At 54.9% G+C, this 14747-nt stretch overlaps 4 protein-coding genes across 4 annotated transcripts; 1 reads left to right on the top strand and 3 right to left on the bottom strand.

Annotated features, from left to right (window-relative positions):
• The first annotated feature begins 6 nt into the window (after positions 1 to 6).
• BDY24DRAFT_383378 (glutamate decarboxylase) lies at positions 7 to 3226 on the top strand. Its single transcript, XM_076639657.1, has 17 exons — positions 7 to 241; positions 340 to 400; positions 505 to 542; positions 641 to 802; positions 864 to 985; positions 1059 to 1137; positions 1218 to 1346; positions 1406 to 1525; positions 1612 to 1620; positions 1711 to 1775; positions 1849 to 1880; positions 1962 to 2000; positions 2082 to 2256; positions 2329 to 2616; positions 2688 to 2746; positions 2848 to 3038; positions 3137 to 3226. The coding sequence occupies exons 1-17, from the start codon at positions 133 to 135 to the stop codon at positions 3151 to 3153; spliced, it is 1695 nt and encodes a 564-aa protein (XP_076498166.1). The 5' UTR covers positions 7 to 132; the 3' UTR covers positions 3154 to 3226.
• Positions 3227 to 4175: 949 nt separating this feature from the next.
• BDY24DRAFT_338723 (hydroxymethylglutaryl-coenzyme A reductase-domain-containing protein) lies at positions 4176 to 8253 on the bottom strand (the record flags this gene model as incomplete). The annotated part of the gene is made up of 10 exons (XM_076637346.1): positions 4176 to 4435; positions 4542 to 4792; positions 4876 to 4949; positions 5044 to 5336; positions 5450 to 5935; positions 6057 to 6228; positions 6355 to 7074; positions 7154 to 7390; positions 7491 to 8096; positions 8185 to 8253. The coding sequence occupies 10 exons, from the start codon at positions 8251 to 8253 to the stop codon at positions 4176 to 4178; spliced, it is 3168 nt and encodes a 1055-aa protein (XP_076498165.1).
• A 3094-nt stretch (positions 8254 to 11347) lies between these two features.
• On the bottom strand, positions 11348 to 12264 carry MRPL37 (mitochondrial 54S ribosomal protein mL54 MRPL37). The gene is made up of 2 exons (XM_076639656.1): positions 11951 to 12264; positions 11348 to 11841 (listed from the first exon to the last, which is right to left on the bottom strand). The coding sequence occupies exons 1-2, from the start codon at positions 12183 to 12185 to the stop codon at positions 11624 to 11626; spliced, it is 453 nt and encodes a 150-aa protein (XP_076498164.1). The 5' UTR covers positions 12186 to 12264; the 3' UTR covers positions 11348 to 11623.
• An 864-nt stretch (positions 12265 to 13128) lies between these two features.
• Positions 13129 to 14271, bottom strand: BDY24DRAFT_279868 (uncharacterized protein). The gene is made up of 2 exons (XM_076636967.1): positions 13814 to 14271; positions 13129 to 13711 (listed from the first exon to the last, which is right to left on the bottom strand). Exons 1-2 carry the CDS (start codon positions 13903 to 13905, stop codon positions 13189 to 13191), a joined length of 615 nt encoding a protein of 204 aa, XP_076498163.1. The 5' UTR covers positions 13906 to 14271; the 3' UTR covers positions 13129 to 13188.
• Positions 14272 to 14747: the final 476 nt, after the last annotated feature.

The following is a 14747-nucleotide window of genomic DNA, read 5'->3' as shown; positions in this document are numbered from 1 at the left end:
GGAAACAGCTCTCCCCGACGTCACCTCGATCCCTCGCCTTCGCTGCCGGAAATACCCTTTTCTGCTTCTTTTCAATCTTTTGGCTGGTTCGCTCCCAACCCCCACCCATCCTCTTCCACAGCTCAACCAGCCATGCCTCTCTCTCGCCACATCATCCCTGAGAACCTCATCGAAGCAGCCAACGCTGCCTCCCAGGGAAAACACCATGGAAAAAACAAGACCACGACGGGATCCTTCGCCTGTGAGCTCGACCCGTTCCTTCCTTCTTGCTCCTTCTGGCCCTCCCTTCGCATCCGCACAAGCTGACTTGACCTCTGCTGGGCTGGGCTGGGAATGTAGATGGAAGCAGATACGAGTCGGATGTTGAGATCCCAAAGTTCAAGCTCCCGAAGGAAGGATGGTGAGCGCTGAGAACGAGCTCGAGCTCGAAGCTAACCGTCTCCCTCCCTCCCCATCTCGTCTTCGTCTGACGCTGCTCTTCTTTCTCTCTACTACTCTGTTCAGTGCTGCTGATCAAGCTTATCAGCTCATTCACGACGAGAGTGAGTCTCATCTTCTTCTGACTCGGAGGGAAGGCTAGCAGAGAGAAGGAGGGTGCCGCCCTGTCTGACCTTGCCATCTGAATGTTTCTACCTTGCAGCCCTCCTTGATGGGAGCGAAACCCTCAATACTGCGTCCTTCGTTCACACGTGGATGCCACCCCAGGCCGACAAGCTGATGGTAGAGAACATCGGGAAGAACTTTGTGGACGGGGACGAGTATCCATCAACCCAGATCATCCACAACCGATGTGTTTCCATGAGTGCGTCGACTCCCTTTCTCCCTTCACGACTTCGTCTGGGCTCACCGTCTCTTTTTCCCAGTCGCCGATCTCTGGCACGCTCCGAAGGATAAGAAGGCTATCGGAACTGCTACTACCGGAAGTTCGGAAGCGATTCATCTGGGAGGATTGGCGATGAAGAAGAGATGGCAGGCGAAGATGAAGGTCAGTTCGACGCGTTCAACTTCTTCTGTCAGTCTTTGACGAGCTCTGACGGTGATCTTCTCCGCTATCACAGGCTCTCGGAAAGAACATTCATGAACCTGGACCCAACATCGTTATGGGATCGGAAGCTCAGGTCGCTCTCGAGAAGTTCGGTGAGTCGAAACCTCCTCGCAATCTCGTCGTTGAGAGCTGTAGAGCCACTCAGATCTGACAGATCTTCTCCTCACTTCAGCTCGCTACTTCGACGTCGAGGCTAGGCTTGTACCCATCTCTGTCGAGTCCAACTACGTTCTTTCCGCTAAAGAAGCCATCAAGCACGTTGACGAAAACACGATCGGAGTCTTCATTATTCTTGGATCGAGTGAGTCTGTCGGTCTCGCCGTTTAAACCTCCTCTCAGAGGTGCTGACCTACTTCACAGCTTACACCGGTCACTTTGAGAACGTTCAGGAGATGTCGGACGAGCTCGACAAGCTGGAGGAGAGGACTGGGATCGACGTCCCGATCCACGTCGACGCTGCTTCTGGTGGATTCGTTGCTCGTCAGTACTGCTCTTCATTCTCGAACTGTAGGTACCAAAGCTTTCGCTGACTCTTCGCATCTGTTCGTTCTTTCTTTCTTTCGCAGCCTTCGCTTGTGAGTTCCCGACGCGTCGCTTCTCTTTCGGTTCTTCTCTCACTCTCGCTGAGACTCCCTCCTCCTATCTTTCATCGACCTCCACAAAAGATCCCGACTACGTTTGGGACTTCAAGATTCCTCGAGTCTGTTCGATCAACGCCAGTGGGCACAAGGCGAGTCCTCCTCGAACGCGTTTCCGCTCGTTCAACTCCTTCCTGACTTTCTCTTCCCCGCTCGCTTGCACAGTACGGTATGAGCTACGTTGGAGTTGGATGGATGTGAGCCTGTTTCACCTCCCTACTCTCGTTTCTTAATCTTCGGAATTGACGCTGCTCGCTTTTCCTCTTCTTCTCGTGCAGCATCTGGGGGGACGAGGCGCTCCTGCCCAAGGAACTCATGTAAGCCTTCGTTCCTCAGTCCTTCCACCTCATACAGAAACCCGCTTCTGATACCCGACCTTCGTTCGTGCCTTTCCGTAGATTCGAGCTGCACTACCTCGGCAGCACCGAGCTCTCGTTCACTCTCAACTTCTCGCGACCAGCACACCCTATCATCGGTCAATACTTCAACTTCCTCAACCTCGGATTCAACGGTTACCAAAGGATCATTCTCGCCGATCTCAAGAATGCCAGGACCCTCAGTCGAGCTCTCGAGGTTCGCTTGATCTCTTCCCTTCACGTTCTCCCTCTTTCCTGACTGACGCTTCTTCCCCCTCGTTCCCCACAGTACTCCGAGTACTACACCGTCCTTTCCGACATTCACCGAAAGGTCTCCTCCTCTGGATCTCTTCTCGCTTCCGCCCAGGAGTCGATCGGACTCGAGGACGAGGACGACGCGTCGCTGTACGCTCGAGGTCTGCCCGTGGTCTCGTTCCGACTCACCGACAAGTTCAGGAAGGAGTATCCTGATATCAAGCAGGAGTGGATCCAGCATCTCCTTCGACAGTCAGGATGGATCGTTCCCAACTACGCCTTGTCTCCTAACCTGGAGAAGATCGAAATCCTTCGAGTCGTCGTTCGTCCTCCTTCTTTCGCACTCTCCCGCCTCCCGAATCAAGTACTGATTGTTCCTTTGAACCCTTCCAGATTCGAGAATCGATGACCGGAGACATGATGGAACGACTCGTCGAGGAGATCATCCACGTGTGAGTCCACACGACCTTCATCTTCTCTCTCCTTCCTCTCGACCCGTCTCCGCTTCCCTTGACTGACGCTCTTGTTCCTTTCTCGTCTTCCCTCGTTGCAGTACCGAAACTCTCATCGATCAAGAAGGACCCTACGTCGCCCAAGCCAAATCCGCCCGAGTCGCCGGAGAGGCTGCGAAACCTCAGGACGGGAAGAAGAAAGGACCTTCCCGCCGAGGAATCGGACACGGGTCTTTGGAGAAGAGGATGGGCTCGTTGAACATCACAAACGAGACGAAGCACAACGGAACTTGTGAGTATCACTCTCTTTGTCCTCAAACCCCCGAGAGAAAGAAGGAGATGCGAGCTCGGAACTGACGCGCGGATCTGTTTTTCGTTTCGTCTCCGCAGACGCGAGACAGTGCTAGGCACGAGTTCACTTTCGAGGGATATTTCTACAGTACCAACGATACGAATACATGCTCGATTCTCTGTCTTCGGCTTGACGAACGGCTTTGAGAGAGAGAAGTGAAAACAAACGACGCGTCGCGGAATCGTGCCAGCCCTCGCCTACTTGCACGAGAATTGATTGAAACGTGAGTGAAAGGCATGCATATTAGGACGAGTGATTATTTGAGAAGAGCTCGAAGTCGAGGGAGAGCAGCTGAAGGGAAGATGGGGAGAGAAAGAGGGGGGGTCAGGCACTAGGACGCGTCAAGTTGAAGCAGGATGCGAGGCAGTAGGACCTTGAACGTTGCAAAAAGGCGAAGATGCATACCCTTCATATCATCAGAGTACCAGTCGTCGTCGAAAAGGTATCCCTCCTTGCTCTCGGTGCCTGCTCGAGTTGAAGAGAGTCGCGTCGCCTGTTAGCATCTCGCATCGTAAGAGAAGACGAGACTAGAACGCTACAAGACTCACCATCCTCCGATTCGGTTCTGACAACACCTCGGAACCCTTTGACTCCTCTAGCTTCTCGGAGAGATCTGATGGCGAGGCCTTCGGTTTCCGTTTCGTTCTTCTTCCTTTTCAACGCGTCCTTGACCTCTCTCTCTCTCTCTCGACCCAACACTGTTTGCGAATCCATGTCATAGAAGAAGCATAACGAACAACCAAACCACAAACGAAGAAGGAGCACAAACGAGGAAAGCTAAGCACAGAGGAGCGGGGGGAGAGAGAGAGAGAGAGTCTCGAAGTTCGAGCGCGGAGAGGCAAGAAGAGAAGAAAAGGAAGTGAGACCGGCAGCTGCTAGATAAGGGGAGGGGCAAAGCGATGTCTAAGATACTTAATTGGTGTGCAAAGGGAGTGGGAGCTAGATAGTTTGAGAGATGGATGCGGGTATGCGATTCGAGAAAAGCAAGGAACGATGAGATGAGATAGATGCAAAGCGATGGAAGAAAGAGATATATGTAGAGACCCAGAGAAAAAGAGAGATATAGAGAGAGAGCGACTAAGCGTCCACGGAAGTTTCCTCCGACTTCTCCTCGACGGGAGTTATCGACCGAGTCGAGTTGGAGTGGCTGCTGAGGGAGCTGAGCGCCGAGTAGCTCGAGGATCCTCCTCCTCCGTTGAGTCCTGAGAAGAGGGACGAGACGGAGAGGGACGAAGCCATGGGGGTGAGGAGACCGATGGATCGGTGGGAGGGAGTTCCGGGTTTGGAAGCGAGAGGGGAGGCGAGGAGAGGAGTGGAAGGGGTGGATCGGTTGTGGGCTGAGAACGAACGAACGAAGGCGACGACGAGACGACGGAGTCAGTTTCTTGTTCTCTTTCTCGTCGAAATGGAGGAGAAAAAGTCGAACGGAACGGAGAAACTCACTCATATGAGCCTTGATCAAATGTCCAGCAGCCAACGCACTCATCAAACTCAGCTCTCCAGCCATCACACTCGCGGCGATGACCCTGGCGAGTCTTCGAGCGTTGTGACCAGGAGAGTCGGGGTGAGCTCCTGCTACGCCGAGCATCTGGAGACAAGCGTTCTGAGGAGGGAGGAAGGTTCCTCCACCGACGGTTCCGACCTCGATAGCGGGCATGGAACAGGTGATGAGGAGGTCGTTTCCACCGTTGACGCTGAGGGAGGGGAAAGGAAGAGAGACGGGTGTCAGCGAAGGAGAGGCGAACGACGAGGAAAGAATGGAGAAGAATAGACGAACGCTTCCATGAGAGTCATGCACATCGAAGACTCGACGTTCTGAGCTGGGTCTTGTCCGGTGGCGAGGAAGATCGACTGAGTGAGGAAAGGAGAACGAACGAACAGTCAGCGACGCGTCTTTTCCCTTCCTTTCCTCCCTCGAACGAGACGAGAAGCTCAAACTACTCACAGTCAAGATGTTCGAAGCATGAGCGTTGAACCCTCCGATACTACCAGCCATCGCACTTCCGATCAAGTTCTTCTTGTAGTTAAGGTTGACGAGATCAGCGACGGTCGTCTTGAGCACGGATTTGACGATCGCTCCCGAGATGACGGCTTCAGCGACGACCGACTTTCCTCGACCTTCGATCCAGTTGATGGCGGAGGGTTTCTTGTCGGTGCAGTAGTTTCCCGAGAGGGCGAGGATCTGCATGTCGGGGAAGTATTCGGACATGCACTCGAGAGCCTTCTCGGTTCCCTTTCCTGAAAGACGAGGAAAGCACGACGAAGGCGAGGATCAGTTGTTGGGTTCTTCTTCTCTAGAATGAGATTCGGACGAAGGAAAGAAGGAAGGAAGAGAAGAAGGCAGAACTCACCAGCCATGTTCATCCCCATCGCGTCTCCCGTGCTCGTCGAAAGTCGAATGTACAACGTCCTCCCAGCCATTCCGCACTTGATCCCCTGGAGCCTAGCGAACCTCGACGTCGAATCGAACGCAGCCTTGATGATCGCCATTCCCTCTACCGAATCCAACCACCTCTTTGCCTGAGCAGCGAGGGTGACGGAAGGGAAGTCGACGGCGGGTCCTCGAGTCATGGCGTCCTGAGTGATAACGGTGGTGACTCCCCCTCCGGCGTTGAGAGCCTTGCATCCTCGAGAGGTGGAGGCGACGAGGGTTCCCTCGGTGGTGGCCATGGGGATGGGGAGGGACTCTCCGTCGACGGTGAGAGGACCGGCGATTCCGACGGGGAGAGGCATGTAGCCGATGACGTTCTCGCAGCAGGCTCCCATCACTTTGGAGTAGTCGTAGCCGGTCATCGGGAGGTCGGAGGTTTCGAGGGTTTTGGTGACGGAGGCTCGAGCTGAAGGAGGTGAAAGAAGGAAGAGGAGAGACGCGTCAGTTTCGAGTTTCGTTGCGGTTCGAGAGGAGAAAACGAAGAAACACGAGGATTGAAATCGAGAAAGAGGAAGGTAGAGACTCACAGATAACCGCCCTTCGAATCTTCACAGCCCGCTCGAAATCCTGCAGGATCTTCTCCAAAGCGTACGGAGCAATCTTGCCCTTCTGGGTCATCATGATCACCTCCTCGTCGTTCAACTCGAACGCTCCCAGTCCACCCTTCATGATCTCCACACACTCGTCCAAAGGTCGAATCTTCGACGACGTCGTCGGCGAAAGCAAGACCGGTCCGTTCCCGTTCGTGAGTCCATCGAGGTTGGGTCGATCGTGGGATTCCCTCGCGAACGAAGCGGCCGATTTGGGAGCTGGCGAAAGGACGACGTTGGGCATGGGTTTCTCGTACTTGGGGGTGGTTTCGAGGGTGGTGGATCCGACGGAGGTAGGGAGGGTAGGTCGAGCGGTGAGAGGAACGGCGACTTGGGCTTCCGCCTCTCGGGATCGATTGTGGTGGTAGGCGGTGAGGGAAGGATCCTGCTTGAGACTGGCGAGGGAAAGAGGTTCTCCGTTCCATCGTCCTCCTCCCTGCTTCTTCTTCTTCTCCTCCTCAGGTTCCGTCTCCCAAGCTCCGAGAAGAGCAGCAGCAGCAGCGGCGGCGGCTCCTCCCGCTCCTCTCGTTCCTGCTCCCGAGGCTGATCCACTGGCGATTCCCTTGAGGAGGTAGCCGTTGAGGAGGATGCTGACTCCGAGGGTGACGATGATCCACTTGGACATGACTGGGTCTCCGACGAGTCGAGTCCACTCGGTCATGAAGTTGTCGAGCATGACGAGACCTCCCGTTCGCCTTCCTCGCTTGGTGCTGGTGAGGGTAGGGATGACGACCTGGAAGTGGACGGGAGGAGCGACGTGGGCGACGAGGTCGACGTTGGAAGGGTGAACTCGAGCGAGCTCGGCGAGGACGGGGGCGATCATGGGAGATTGGACGTCGACTCGAACGAGAGGGGAGGGAGCGAAGGACGAGTGGGAGGTGTGTCGTTTGATGGCGGTCGTCTCGGTGAGGGTGGTGCAGAGGTTGAGAACGTGCAAGGCGAGGAAGGAGACGATCTACATAGAGGAGGAAAGAGAAGGGAGTCAGAAGATAAGAAACGAAGAGAGGAAAGGAAGAACGCGTCGTCGGACTCACGAGAAGCAACTTCAACCTAGCCACCGGGTTCTGCCTGATGACTCCCGAAGCGATCTCGGTCTCCTCGTCGGCTCCGAAGAGAGCGGTCGAGACCTTCTTGTAGAGGGACGGCGAAGGAGGGTGGCAGGCGTCTTGGTGGAGGGAAGGAGACTTGCCCTCGACGGGGGTGGAAGGGATCGTGGTGGGAGTTCGGTGGGTGATGGGACGAAGACCTCGGATGAGCTTGATTCGGTGGATCTACAGTACGAGGAGAGGAAAGGAAGAAGGTTTGATCAGTACATGCGGAGAGGAGGAAGAAGGAAGAAGAGAAAGAAAGAAAGAGAAGAAACCGACGAACCTCGACCATGATCGTCAAAATCGCCACGTAGAACGTGAACAAGAAGCAGCAGTCGGCGACGACGATGAGAGCCGCCAGCTTGCAGAACTCGGCCATCCCTCCTACTCCACTGAACGATCCAACCAACAACACGATCACCTCCAAAGCGAAATCCCTCACAATCGACGCTCCGACCCGTTCGACGGCGTGGATCACGATCTGACTCGCAGGCACAGGAGGAGCCCACTGCACTCCAACCTTCTCCGCTGGCTTGTGAGCGAGCTCGTCCGACGATCCAGGTTCGATCACGGGTTTCCTCCTGAGGATGACGGGAGCGATCTCGGGGGAGGTGAAAACGGCTTTGGCGAGGGTGAAGGGCTTGTCGAATCCGACGGTGATGACGAGGAAGGGGAGAGCCTCGGAGAGGCAGACGGGGTCGACGGGGATCTTGAGGATGGAGGCGGAGAGGAGGGCGGTGAGGAAGGCGAAGCAGGAGGAAACGAGGACCATGGAGGGAAGCCAGAAGTTGGATCCCATTCGACGCATGTTGAGGAAGAGGCGAGCGAAGGCGGCGTGCATGAGGAGGTAGCCGAGCATGACGATGAAGATGTCTGCTGAGTCGGCTTGCTGTGAAGGGGGAGGGGGTTGCAAGAAAATGGGAGTGAGCTTCGAGAGAAAGAGGAAGACGCGTGAGAAGGAGAAACGAAAAGCTCACCTTCGCCAGTCCCCAGAACCTAACGATCAAAGCAACGAAGGCGTACAACATCCACCTGGCACTCCTCATCTCTCCGATCCTCTTCCCACCGATGATTCCTTCCGATCCCCAAGCGAACCCGCTCGTTCCAGGTCCGATCTCGGTCGTTCGAGGGGTGACCGTGACTCCTTCGACGGAGAACATGGGGACGTTCTGGAGTTTCTGACCGAACCTGCTTGCCGACGAGGCCAGTACGGAGTGCTGAACGGACGAGGAGGGGAGACCGAGGAGGAGAGCCGAGGAGGAAGGAAGGGTGGAAGGGAAGAGGGAGAAGGTGAGGGTGAGGACGAGCGTTCGAGGCGTGAGGGTGGTGAGGTGGAAGCAAGCCTTGGATTCCTCGGTAGGGACGTAGCAGAGGTCGGAAGCGAAGATGAGAGGGTGACCTTCCTTGAGTTGGGAAGGCGAAGGGTGGTGAATGGATGCTTTGAGAGCTTTGGCGGTGGTGAGAGGGAGGGAGGAGAAGTTGGAGGTTGGGTGGTAAGGGATGGAAACGGTGTTGAGGATGTAGTCTTCGAATCTTCCTAGAGCTCTCTGAACTCCTTCATCCAACAACCCTCGATCCTTCTGCCTCTTGGAATCCTCCAACGATCCATGTCCAGCTCCTCCTCCTCCGAGGATGCCATCGACTTCGTCCTCCTCTTCCTCCGCCAAAGGGTGGTCCGAGCTCAGGTTGGACCGTCCGAGCGAATCTGGAGCATCGAGACTGACGACGACCTGCTTGACGTAGACGACTCGTGGGGCCGTGCTGGGGACAGGAGCGGTGAGAGAGTCGTCCGAGGAGGAGGAGGAGGAGGAAGAGGAAAGGAACGATCCTCCTTCTCGAATGGACTTCCAATCTTCCGAGGCGACGTTCGTCCAGTCGTTGGACGAGTCCGATCGATGCGAAACGACGATTCCTCGAAGGTAGGACCGAGCGGAGGGACCAGATTCAGAGAAGCTGTAGGCGGTCAAGACGAGAAGGAAAAGAGGAAAGGCGATGGGAAGAAGAAGAAGAAGGGGAAGGAAGGAAGGAAGGAGGAGAGGTCAGCTCCTCCTTTGTCTCTTTTCTCTCTACTCTCTCTCTTTTCCTTTTTTGAACTCACAAGTTGCTATGCTTGACGACGTGGAGGAGTTGAAAGTAGGTCAAGGTGACGACTACAAAGGTGAGGAGGATAACTTCTATAGGTTGAGCCGAAGAGAGTTTGGCGATCCTGCGAAGGACGCCCCGAGTGGTGCGACTACTCATTCTGGTTGGGGGGGAGAGAAGAGAGAGAGAGAGGCAGAGGAGGAGGAAGAGAGGTCGAACGACTTGGTTTTCCGAAAGCTAGTACTGGTTGAGCAGACTTTTTTCGATGCTCCTTTTTTTTTTGGCAAGAGGCCCTTCTTGAGTTTGAGACCGGGGGAGGAGAAGAAGAGGAGAGGGAAGAGTGGGGGTGTGGTGGTGAGGGAGAGAAGGCAAAGAAGGAGGGGAGAAATGTGGGACGATTCAGAAGGAAACAGAGGGCGAGGGCGCGTCAAAGGAAAACTCGTTCGATTTTAGAGTGTTTCTGTGAAGGGAGTTAGGATTTGTTGAGGGTCCTTGATGCTTTGAGAAGGGTTGAAAGAAGGGAACTAAAGGGGGTTGAGGAAGGTGGGAGGAACAAAAGGAACTCCCGAGCAATGTGAGGTCGTTGATGAAGGGAGGAACGCGAAGGTAGGAGAAGAAAAAGCAGGACAAAAGAAACACCCCCGAGAGAGTTGACCGTCTGTATTCTTGGTCCTTTGTGTGGGTTTCAGTATAGGTTTTCGAGCCTGGCCAGTGGGAGGAAGACGCGAACAGCAAAAGCAGAGGAAAAGCGGTTCAAGCCGCGACGCGTTCGAGAGAATCGTGTCCGCGATCACTGCCTCCTTCCTGCTTCCTTCCCTTTCACGAGATGAGATCGAGGGAGCTCTCGCTTCTCAGAGATTTCAGCGGAGCCGTGAGGTTGTTTGACTTCGAAAAGTCGTCGGGGATGCTGAAAAGAATGGAACAGGCGAACGACGCGTTTCGCCTTGCTCCCCGCCAACCACCATCATTTCCTTCCGCTGGTCCAGTTGCGTTGGTCTCTCGGGGATGAGAGTTCTGAGAGTTCTGGTGATGGATAGTGATTTAGACGCGTCTCTCGGTCGTTGGCTGCTGAGACCGTTTCGACAACGCGTCGTCCAACGCTCTGTTTTCCACACGGTGAATCGACTGAGTCTCCTTCTCCTCTCGATCGAGCCATAGGAGACTATCTACTATACCGCTCGAGTTTTTGGCGTTTCTGCGTCCCAAAAGAGACTCACTCAATCAAGAAAAAGAGAGAGGACCAGGCACCAGCCGACACTGATATAGGTCCGTCATCAACCCCTCTGCCTTCAGATGTCTGGGCAACTAGTACTGTAGATTGAAGTTACAGCCTTTATTTCATGATTTCGCCGGTCTTATGATAGGCTTGATCCTTCCCTCGTCTGCGACGAAAGGGAAAGGACTCGCACAGCGACGCGTCGAATCGGTCAGGATCCCCTCCTCTCTACCAGCTTCCGCCTGCTCTTCTCCCTTCGAAATCAACCTCCAACTCTCGGCCGATCATCAAACCTACCACATTTAAGCCTCTTGACGCGTCTCATCTCAGAGAAACGTGGAAAGTCGAGCAAGCTGAGAAGCAGGTGAGTCGGTCGCGACGACGTCTCGGTATTTCGCTTCGGAGCAAGCGGAGGCGGGGTTCGTCCAGACTCTCGAAGATCAGAAGAAGGTTCCAACGGTAGCCGGTGACTTATTTGCAGCGAGAGAAGGGATACGAGAGAAAGGGAGGAAGAGAAGGAAGGGTCGTCGAGCTCAACGTTTTTCGGATCGGCTGAGGAGCGGGCAAGAGTTTGGTCAAGGAAATTTCAACAGAGTTCAGAGCAGCCCTCGAAAGGAAGGGTTTTTGATCGGGCTGGTCCTTGCGGTAGCGGGCTCATGTAGCGTCGACGCAGACGAGACGAGACGAGGAACGACCGAGGCCTGTAAGGCCCTCCTTCCTCTCCAGCCCCCCCTTATCACTCGCCTCTCAGATCAGAGAAAGCAGCAGGAGTGGATCAGGAGCTCCGTCTAAGGTGGAGGCAAGAGCGTCGGTCGAGAGAAGAGTCGGACGTTCAACGACGAACGAAGGGAGGAAAGGTCGGAGAGAGAGAGAAAGAAACCCATGATCGATCGGATCCCGTCTCTAAAAATCTACCTCTTCTTCAACAAGTTCGACACCTTGATCGCAGCCTTGTTGCTGCATGTACATCAACAGCAAAGAAAAAACAAGACGACACAAAAAGGTCAGCTCTCTCGTCTCTCCTTCCCTCTCCCTTCCCTCTCCCTCTCCCTTTCTCTCCCTTCCTCCTCCCTTCCCCTCCCAACCCGCCCAAATCACAGATGGACATTCTTTCGCACTCACGCAGCAGCCACCGCTCTCCTAGGTGCCTTCTCATCCCACTCGATCCCTCTCTCAGCAGGCTCCTTGCCGTCCTTGACGAGCTGCTTTCCTTCTCCGATGAGCTTCCAGAGCCAGTTGGGGTACTCGTCGTCGGCGAGAGCGACGGGGACCGCTTGAGTTTTGTAGACTACGATTTCCGGGATGGGAGTTCCGGGGAGGGTCGCTGAGGGAGGGTCTGGGAGAAGCGAAGCGAAGGGAAGGGAAGGGAAGGGAAAGGGTCAGCTTGGGCATGAGGAAGGAAGGAAGGACGGTTGAGCTCGAGAAGGAAGTTGGTTGGGACTCACGGACCCAGGTTGAGACGGTTGGGACGTCGAGAGGCTTGATTTTAAAACGAGCGTAAGGGACTTCGGGTGCTGGCGTAGGAGGAGGAGGGGAGGAAGTTTCAGGAGAAGAAGGGGGAGGAGGAGTGGAGGAGGAGAGACGAAGGGAGGAAACGGGGCTGGTGCTGGCTATTGGGGTGAAGAAGGAGGACCGAAGAGCTGAAGATGCTGAGAGGGCTGTTCGGGAGAGGAGGGACATGACGGGAAGGCGAGAGAGGAGGAGAGGAGGAGAGGGAGGGGAGGAGAAGGAGACTGATGGAGTTGAGGTCGAAACCGAATCAGGGCTGAAGTAAGCGTGGCAGGCTGAAGCAAGAGGAAAAAGAAGGACGGCTGAGGAGTTGAGTTTTATCGATGATTTTCTGCTTGACAAAGATCTTCATCTCGTGGAGTAGTCTTCTTTCATCGACCAGATCGGAACAGTAGACAATTCGAGCGGAAGTCCTTGAGGCATTGCGTGCGAGGAGGTCGAAAGTCTTCTCTCCCTGTACGTCCCCCTCCACCCTCCTCTTCCCTTCCTTCTGCTCTGTCACCCTTTCTCGGTGCTAGGTCACTCTCCAAAAAGAGATGTACGCTTCGACGAAAGAGTTTACATCTCACACTCACACGAACAAAAACTAGGCTTACTGAACGACTCGACCAAACTCGACCTCCTCCCTCCCTGCTTTCCTTCCCCAACCATAAACTCCTTAGACCTCGATCGATCCCTTCCGTCCTCTGAACAGACTCACGATCCTCCAAACAACAAACTATGCCCGTCCAAACAAGTCACTCCTCTGTTTAAACCTCGACGTCGACCGTCGACGCGTCTCTCTCCCACCTCCTCGTCTCGAAGATCCCATGCCACACCTCGGAGATCCAGAGAGTTCACGGACTCCGTTAATTCGGTAGAGGGGCAGTTCCTTGGCGAGGGATCGAAGAAGGTCGAGGAAGACGGAAGGGAGGGAGCTGTGTGAAACGTCGAAACACGCGAGTCAGGCTCGACGCGTCCGAAAAGAGAAAGAGGGAGGGAAAGAGAAATAGTTCAGAGACACTCACTGATTCACAACAACCCAGCTCCTACCAGCGAACCTATCCCTACATGATGTTTCATCTCCTCCTCCCACCACACCTGTCCCTCTCCATCTCCAGATCTCATCTCGCTCCAGGAGATTGATCTCGGGAGCGTCGTTGTCCTCCTCGTTGATCCAGCAGGCGAGGTAGTCTCAACGATGCTCCCATGTGAAGGGAACCTCCATCGGGTCGGTAAACGTGAACTGGAGTGAGTTCTCGATGAGTTGAAGGAAGCGGTCTCGTTGAGGACGGGTGTCGTAGTTGGGGTAGGAGGAAGGGTTGGAGGTGATTTTGGTTTGAGAAGAGATGCGAGAGGAGATCCAGAGAGCTGCTGGGCCTGAACCTGTGGGTGACGGGGGAAGGATTGGGGACGTAGGGAGGAGGGGAGGAGAGGGTGGAGTTGAGGCGTCGTTCAGGGATGTCTGAAATTCGAAAGAGAGAGTCGGATTCGGTGAGATGACGAGCTTGAGTTTCGGAAGATTCCAGATTCTGTGGGGAAAAGAAGGGAGAGAAGAGGTGTGAGCTCGAGCGTCAAGACGAAGGAGAGGAAGAGAGAGAGGACGAACGCCTCGATCCTCCCAATTCACAGCACCACCCATCGATTCTTCCTCTCCTTCATCATCCGAGTCCAAGTCATGTCCGTCTCCAACGGCCTCGTAGAGGTCCGACCTTTGCCTGTAAGAGGAGAGGAGCCGACGAGAAATTACGCGCTTCAGCTCGGGCTCGCGGTCCCTCTCGAGAAAAACTAGCGACCTCAGCAACGAGAGAGCTACATACTCTGTATTGAGTCTCACCCGAACCTCCAAGGCAACTCTTCTCAGTCGAATACTCCATTCTTGTAGGCTCTGGGAACGATCGTCCCGATTCATCGCCTCCCAAATCAACGTCCATTCCTCGAAGCTTGGTGGCCCACCATCGCTATCCGTATCCGAAGCGTCGTATGAAAGAGTAGGTGACGGTACTCTTGGGCTAGCTCGGGAAAGGCGAACGATGAGGGGACTGGGATTGGAAGGGGAGGGGGCAGGGTCGAGGGAGGAGGAGGACGTCGAAGAGCGTCGACGTTTGAGAGTCCTTGAGGGGTAGGAGGAGGGACCTTTGGGCGATGGAAAGGATGATTAGTAGGTAGGAGGTCGATACAGCGGCCGAGAGGTTAAAGAGGGGGTGAAAGGTGAGAGAGGAAGAGGAGAAAGGGGGGAGAGGAAAGGGAGGGCAAGGTGATCAGCTCGATTTTGACTCAAAGACGCCTATCCTAAGCTCGTTGACTCTCCGGAAGCTATAGATCGAAGTATCGAGAGTTCGCAGCCCATACAGGCAACCCCTGTATCTTTACGAGAGCTTCTGTACGGGTGAAAACGACTGGAAGCAAAGAGGAGAGCGAGCGGGGAGCGGACTGACCTGTCGAGCTCAGCAACCGATCGACCGAGCTTGCCTCGTTCGCCTTGAAGGTACGATGTTGATCTCGTTCATCCGAGGAAGAAGACTTTGTCCCAAGAAAGAGAGAAGAAGCAAAGGGGAAGGAGGTCAGCGAAGGTCTTTCGACCAGGCAGTCTGCTCCTGCTTCCCTTGACAGGCTTCTCCTCCCACCTCTCCTCCTCCCAGTCCAGCCAGCTGTATGACGAAAAGACATACCTCTTGAACAGCTCCGTGGTCGTCTGTCGATTCGATGTTGAGGACGGCTGCACGAGCGGCAGCAAGCTGGGAAGGAGGGAGG

Source organism: Mrakia frigida, assembly GCF_051309035.1.
Source record: "Mrakia frigida strain ATCC 22029 unplaced genomic scaffold BDY24scaffold_9, whole genome shotgun sequence".
NCBI lineage: Eukaryota > Fungi > Basidiomycota > Tremellomycetes > Cystofilobasidiales > Mrakiaceae > Mrakia > Mrakia frigida.
This window is presented reverse-complemented; position numbering and strand designations above follow the sequence as displayed.

Coding starts and splice junctions, on each gene's coding strand:
- BDY24DRAFT_383378 (XM_076639657.1), top strand. CDS start 133: ATGCCTCTCTCTCGCCACATCATCCCTGAGAACCTCATCGAAGCAGCC. Junction 401..504: donor AAGCTCCCGAAGGAAGGATG/GTGAGCGCTGAG, acceptor TACTCTGTTCAG/TGCTGCTGATCAAGCTTATC. Junction 803..863: donor CAACCGATGTGTTTCCATGA/GTGCGTCGACTC, acceptor TCTTTTTCCCAG/TCGCCGATCTCTGGCACGCT.
- MRPL37 (XM_076639656.1), bottom strand. CDS start 12,185: ATGTCCCTCCTCTCCCGAACAGCCCTCTCAGCATCTTCAGCTCTTCGG. Junction 11,842..11,950: donor AACCGTCTCAACCTGGGTCC/GTGAGTCCCAAC, acceptor CGCTTCTCCCAG/ACCCTCCCTCAGCGACCCTC.
- BDY24DRAFT_279868 (XM_076636967.1), bottom strand. CDS start 13,905: ATGAATCGGGACGATCGTTCCCAGAGCCTACAAGAATGGAGTATTCGA. Junction 13,712..13,813: donor CGGGTGAGACTCAATACAGA/GTATGTAGCTCT, acceptor CTCCTCTTACAG/GCAAAGGTCGGACCTCTACG.